Below are 7,258 nucleotides of genomic sequence, written 5' to 3' on the forward strand. Positions count from 1 at the left end.
AATAAATATTTATACTGGAAATATTTATACTGGAATTTATACTGTATACTGGAATTATTATACTGGAATTTATACTGTATACAATAAATATTTATACTGGAAAAGAAAATCGTGAGAGAATCGCGATCTCAATTCTAAGCCAAAAAATCGTGATTCTCATTTTATGCAAAATCGTGCAGCCCTAATATCACATAACTTCCTCCTAATGTGCTCTGTGCAGTGTATGTACTCTCCATCTATGCAGTTGTTATGTGTTTTAGGTCTGGTGAACTCGATCATCAGCTCACTGTGTTCAGGTGGAGACACTTCCAATTACTCCAGTCATTTTCAACTTTCCTAAGTGTTGTGCTGTAAAGTCCATTTAGCTCAGAATTCATATGATTACTACCAATGTTTATTAGAATAAAAGAAATAAATGTGAGACGAACATGTGAGTAGTTGTTGTTAAAAAGCCTCATGGCAATGGGGATAAAGACCCTCCTGAACCTCTGAGTCCTGCAGTGCAGTGAGATGATTGTTCTCCATTTTAGATTACAACTTCTTCCTCATCTGCTCTGCACAATGTCTGACTGACTCGACATCTTTGCAGACTGTCCTGCATTGTTTTGTTTTGTTTTTTTAGGCCTGGTGAACTCTTTACCACCTACTTGGTGTTCAGGAGATGACTGTTGTAATTGCTTCAGTCAGTTAAACAAATCTATATTAATACATCACATTTTAACACAATGACCTTATATTGATTTATGACTTTTAATCATTAATTCAAATTTAAATAATCATGTTTGAAATATTTATTCAACTTTAAAAATTTAATTTCTGCTAGTTTTTTTCTGTGGCAAAAAAAACTGTAAAATTATTATTAAATTGACATTTTTTACATTCTCAAGGTCCATTTTGTGTAATTTCCCACTACCAGTGAACGCCTCTTTTTTCTTACGTTTCTGGCTCACTTCTGAACTTCCGCCCACTTTCCCCTTGGATCGCTGCGGTAAGCTGCTTCTCTTCTCTGAAATGTCTATCATCTGTTTGAGTGATTCACCGAGTTGTTGTTAGTGACTTTTCGAGAAGCTAGCCCTGACAACCCAATACTAACGCCTAGCACTTTTATAGACCCAGTTTGAAATGACAATGGGTCATTTGACTGTATGATACACTTTATTGTGGTGTTTCATTAGCTTCATTCGGCGTGTTAGTATTTCTGAGTCTGTTACGGAAGGTGCAGTTAGTTCTCACAAATCAGTCGGTTAAAACAGCCTCATTATTTAGGCTGTAAGGGTATGTAATGTGCCGCCATCTTAGAACCATTGCGGTACATTACATAATTGCAGCGGCAGGTTCTGCAACTTTAAAGGAGCCATTTTACCGCCTCTGACCCAACAGCGGGAGAAAAATCCAAATTCATGGGCTGCATCCTCCTGAGGACCCGGCCTTCGCGGTCTACGTGGGCCGGGTCCTCAGAAGGTTGGGTAGGCCGGAAGTAAACGGCTGGGGAAATTGGACGGTCTAGGAGGAACCCACCTGGGGGATTAATAAAGTTTTATTTTATCTAATCTAATGTAATAAATTTAATCTCAGCCAAACCGATTTACTCACAAACAAATAAAACACTGAAAAAAGCCAAACAATAACATTTTTAGGTTGTCTAAGTGACTTATATATTACGTTTAACCCAGGTAGCGAAAGTCTGCGGTGATCTGAAAATGATGTGCCCGGAGTTGTGCCATTCTCGGCGGCTTCAGTGACCCTCAAGCTCCCGGCTAGCTATCGAACTGGTGGGTAACAGACGTCTCCGGAAACGTCGAAGCACGTTTGCAAATATGCAATATCTTGATAAACCAAGCAGATATTTGATGTTTACACAGCTACTTTCTCACCTGAAAATATGTTAAAAGTTTATTTTGTGACTCAGAAAGATTAGTAAGAGTAATTTTAAAACTTAGTAGCGGCCGCCATTGTTGGAAACTGGAGCTTGGCTGGGCCGCACTATTAATTCTGGGATATGGTGGGCCACGAAGGACACACCCGACCCATCCTTCAAATTCGGGGAAAAGGAGGACGCATTTGTCGGCTGCATTCGTATAATGTGATGTCAGTTAAGAAAGAGATGCTTGAGAGACTTGACCACCAAAATGTGATAGATAGATTCACCAACCTCAAGGTGAGGCGACATAGGCTAAAAGAAAAGAAAAAATCTGCAGAGCCATAGTAGTATCTGCAGTAAAGATCTTTTCATACATTGTATACATTATACCATAGGCCAAGGTGTCTCAATTTTTCTAATTTTTTAATACGGTAATATTTTGTCAGTTCTAAATAGGCTGTAGGTGTGAATGTGATTGTTTCTCTGTGATGGACCTAAACGATATTGCGAAAAGTGTTCCCGTTGTGCTTTCACACTCATATGAACTTAAGTGAAGTGATATCCAATTCTTAATTCTCAGGCTCTCAGGTAAGATCCAAACCTCACCCCAAGTTTGCTTCACTTTAGTTTACTTTGCAGCCACTACTTTATATATATTGTACTCATTGCCCAAGATATTGTTTCATTATTAGATTAGTTTATTTTTTCCATCACACAATGTTTGCACACATATCAACACTGCAAGGTCAAAATTCAGATTTATGTTGTATTAATAAACTTTTCTTGAACTGATGGTTTGGCTTCTCCTTCCTGGTTGGTAACAGGTGTGGCTCAGGGCTGAGAGACCTGAAGTACTGCTGACGACCTCATTGGATTGAACCACAAGCCTTGTTGCCTGGGGGGTGTTTGTTGAATTGTTTTGTGTTAGTTGATTATATGGCAGCCATTTTGTCTTCCCCTTGTGTGTCCTATGGTTTAGCTAAGCCATATAGGTTCCCTCATGTGTCAGTTCATCTTGTCTTATGTTTGTTTGAGGTTTTACTAGTGGTTATTTTGAGTTAAGTTTATTGCTTTTACCTCTTTTATTAGTCTGTCTGTTTAAGTTTCTGGATTTGTTAAATGTTTTTCATGTTTTGGGGTAAATAAAACCCCACTTTTGAATTAAACCACTGTGTCCTCTATGCTTTACTGCTTAGTCCCTGACAGCACTGTTCTCGAGCAGATCTGAAGGCCACATAAAGTTTGGAAGTGTGTAGCAATTGGCTCTGCAGACAGTCTGCACTCTGTACACTAGGCATCTCAGCTTTTGCTGACCTTGCTCTATGACCATGGTTGAGTTGGTGTCATACCCAATTACTTCCATATCGTTATAATACCTCTAACAGCTGACTGTTGAAAATGAAGTAATGAGGAAATTTCATAACTAGACTTGTTGCACAGGTGGTATCCTATCACAATACCATGCGGAATTCACTGAGCCTTTGACAATATAGTGTACCTGTCCGGGGTGTACTTCACCTTTCACCCAAAGTCAGCTTGGATATCTGGAAATAGTCCCTGTTCTTAATAATTGTTTTTCTTTGTTTGGCTGAGAAACCAGCTATTTTGATTATCTGCATCATTGCTGCTGTGATTGGTTTCCTTACCTTAACTACTGCTGGAACTGTGGCATATATCCATACAAAAGGTGAGCTATGTGGAGGTTGATGATTGGACCTAAAAGCAGACGTGTGGAAACCAAAACTTGACTTAAACCAAGAGTGAGCTGTTTATATAGGCTGGAGAGCGATACAAAACAAAAGGCAGGAGGAAACTAAGGCAAAACTAACTGGACTACACAGGGGAAAATATAAAATAATAATTTTAAAATTCTAAAAGTTAAAAGAGACTTTTTTGTTGTTGTTTGTGACAAAGACAATTACATTTAGGTAAAACCAAACAGTATTAATCACTGAAACATTCACGATACCCAAAAGGGGTGGGTTATGGACACTAAGTGACTGAAAGAAAAAAGAGCTAATGTTGAGAAAATTTTGGGGGGGAAACTGAACTCATGTAGTCCAAAACTACATTTGCGTTTTGGTCCCTTTTGTGTATTTTCCCTCAGATGACACCTTTATTCAGTTTTATTAATGCCTAATCAAACAAATAAAAGCCTGTTTATGATTATAGATTAGGATTATAATTAGATGATTATATTTACACTGGCTCTTTATGACGACAGCTCAGCAGATCAGATGGATCCTGAATCTCACACTAATTTACTTTACTACTTGTAAAGTATAGCCTAATTTCATGTCTTCTACTGGCCATCTCTTGAATTTATGTAATTATTTTGGGTGTAACTGACAAAATTGACTCATGTTTGAATAACTTGTGTTGATTTAACTCAATTGTTTAAGTTACTGCCAAAGAAAAACATCTGTGTGCAACCAATGTCTAATATTGAATTAAGTAAATCCAAAATGTGGTCTTTTTTCAGTGTGACTGCAAATTCTGATATTATTTGTTTATTCATATTAAAGTAAACCTATTTGACTTTAAGAAAGAAAATTAGTGATGAATGACGCTTTGGCTCCCCCTCGTGGTTAAATCAGATACCACGTTGCAGGTTTGATTCTAATAAAGCTATGATGTTCTAAAGGAGAGATAGAGAGGACATATTTAAGAAGGTGTGGTGTAGAGTGCAACGCCGCCATCAAGTCAGTGGAAAAAAGCAAAAACTTGAGGAAAACCGTGCAGTGTATAAGTGACTGAAAAGTCCACCAATAAACAATTACGTCATTTTGTTCTAAACTGCTTCATCTACGCATCTTTTTTGTTGTTGCTTTTTTTCCTTCAGTGCCTTTAAATATTCATCACAGGCAGCAGAGAATAAGACCCAAACACTGGACACTGCAAGATAATTTCACAAGTTTATTAACCATAGAAATCATAGGAAAATATGTAGCAATGAGCAAGGAGGAAACAGGCAGGCTAGCAGCTGAGCATGCAGATCTTCAGAGACGATGCAGCGTTTAGTCCACGGAGTTCTGTCCAAGGACAAATGGGGGCATGACACCATGTCACTGTGAGTTAAAGTTTATGTTATTATCTAATAACACATGTAGAAGCTGGCATGAACAGACTAAATATAATTGAGTCTGTAACTTTGTAAAGTTACATTAATTTTGTCAAATTTATGGTTTACTTTGACAAAAAGTCTGATAAAACAGCCTACTGGGAAGAAAGATACATCAAACGGCTCTAAATGTGACATGGTTGTTCAGATATACTGGCATTTTCCCACAAAGCCAGTTCTACAGTTTACAGAAAATGTTGCAAAAAAAGTGAAGCTACAGTGTGAGCAACAGTTCTCTGTGTGAAGATACCTTGTTGGTGTGGATGTTTCTAGCAGGAGAAGGTGATACTAAATCTGAAATCATCTCAAACTGGTATTTTGAACATGACAGTCAGTTCACTGTATTCAAATAGCATCCATCAAGTTGGGATGGGAGATTTGCATCATGCATGTCAATGTGACTGCAGGACTTGTGTGATGCTGTCACATGTCAATATGGTGAAAAACTCCAGGAATATTTCCAGCATCTTCTTAAATCTAAACTACAAAGAATTAAGGCAGTCCTGAAGGAAAAAAGAGATGCAGCCCGCTAGTAGCAAGGTGTACCTAATAAAGTGGCCAGTGAGTGGCCACTTTATTAGGTAGGAAAAAATGTCTATTAATGTATATAGTGTTGTCACTCATCTGGCTTTAATTCTCTTAACCAGTTTTGCCTGGGCTCTCTTGAGTTCACATTACTGTCACAGTGACATAACATAATCTAGGAAAGGTTTATAAAGATCCCACATGAAAATAACAGTTAGCTTCATTTTAGTGAACCATAAGCATATATCCGAAAACACTCAGAAGTTTAACAATCCAGAAGGTTACAGGTTATTTCCATTTAATTCCACTTTAAACAGTTAAAACATGAAAATTCAGTTTTAACAGTAACACAGTCATATATGATCTCATAGGAACATTATGAAAAGTGCATAGATGTTTATTTTTACACTTCATATTCAAGTGTATTTTGTAAACTGCGTCTCTTTAAATTACAAATTCCCTTGTAATTAAAACCTGTTTCTGTTTTTAGATTTTTACTTTTACTTAATATGTTTGAAGAGACATTCGTTGAAGGCGTTTATCATCAGCTCATCTGGTCCAGGTTTTGCTTAGATCCAGTTTCAGTATAACTGAATGGACTGCTCTGATAATTTCCTTGTAATGGCTGTGCAAGTCTTATTCTTAAACGTGGTTACTAGTTTGGAGATGGTAGATGTGCTATTTTAATATTATTTTATTTGTAATTTTAAATGTATTCATTTTTAAGGCACTGTATATTGTTATGTATTTATTTATTAAGTTATAATTTATTACAGACAAACTTACTACAGACCTTTAATGCCAAAAGCAGAACCCTCAGAAAGTAGCTTTTATTTTGAAATCAGGTAGTTTCCTGTGGGGGCTGGCTTTACCCAGTTTGAAGGCACAAAAAAACAGACTCTCACGATAAACACAGCAACACAAAAGCAACATGAAACCTGTGTATCTATTACTCCTCTGCTCTAATGTGGTATGTCCAGGTAAGATCATACGTTAAATATTAAAAGTAGTTTACTTTATTATTATTACAGCTTGAATATGGCTAATATGGCTTTTATGAGTTGTCATTTTGTTTACTTTTCCTTATGCTTACCAGTTGGGCTCTGAAGAAATGTAACACACGCTCTTTGTATAGTATGTGTAATGTATTGTTAATTTGCAGTGGTCGAAGTTGTATAATGAGAAATGACATTTTGTGAAGTATTTCCTCCTTAAACTGTCCTATTTGTAAAGTGTTAAATTTGTCTCAGCAGGGTTACAAATGTATATGATGTCATACACAAGTGTTAACTAAGATTTACAAATGAGTATTAATATTTCGGTGCAGTTTTCAGTGCTCATAAATGTGTGCTCCAGTCCACATACAAAGGAATCTGAACACATACAATGTTTTACAAATGTGTGAGATAATGTGGTGGACATCTGGAATATTTGGCCTTATCTGTATTTTTTATGTTTGTTTGTTTTTTCAAATAAAACAGCTGATTCTGTTCATCTGGACGTAGCGTTTTCAGTCGGAGAAATATTTCATCACTCATCCGAGTGACTTCTTCAGTCTCAGCTGACTCCAGGGGCCCGTTCTTCGTACGTCGCTTACTACATCCAAGATCAAATGACACATCCAAGATCAAATCATCGCGCTAACCGTGAGCTCGCTAATCCGGTTCCCCGAACACACCTGCTGTTGACGATTAGTACAGCTGGACGCAGTAATGTGACATCACTGGGTGTCGTAAAAGGGGCTACGCATC

The 7,258-nt window shown here is 37.2% G+C and overlaps 1 protein-coding gene across 2 annotated transcripts in view; it reads left to right on the forward strand.

Annotated features, from left to right (window-relative positions):
• The first annotated feature begins 6,389 nt into the window (after window positions 1-6,389).
• The window catches only part of LOC102202751 (major histocompatibility complex class I-related gene protein-like), a 10,116-nt gene continuing 9,247 nt past the window's right edge, over window positions 6,390-7,258 (forward strand). For both annotated transcript variants that reach the window (XM_013915472.1, XM_013915473.1), the window contains exon 1: window positions 6,390-6,487. In XM_013915472.1, the coding sequence (XP_013770926.1) occupies window positions 6,439-6,487 (49 nt within the window). In that variant the 5' untranslated portion in view covers window positions 6,390-6,438. The remainder of the gene's footprint in view (window positions 6,488-7,258) is intronic.

This window comes from Pundamilia nyererei, unplaced genomic scaffold (genome assembly GCF_000239375.1).
Source record: "Pundamilia nyererei isolate P.nyererei 1_Seehausen unplaced genomic scaffold, PunNye1.0 scaffold00309, whole genome shotgun sequence".
NCBI classification, from domain to species: Eukaryota; Metazoa; Chordata; class Actinopteri; order Cichliformes; family Cichlidae; genus Pundamilia; species Pundamilia nyererei.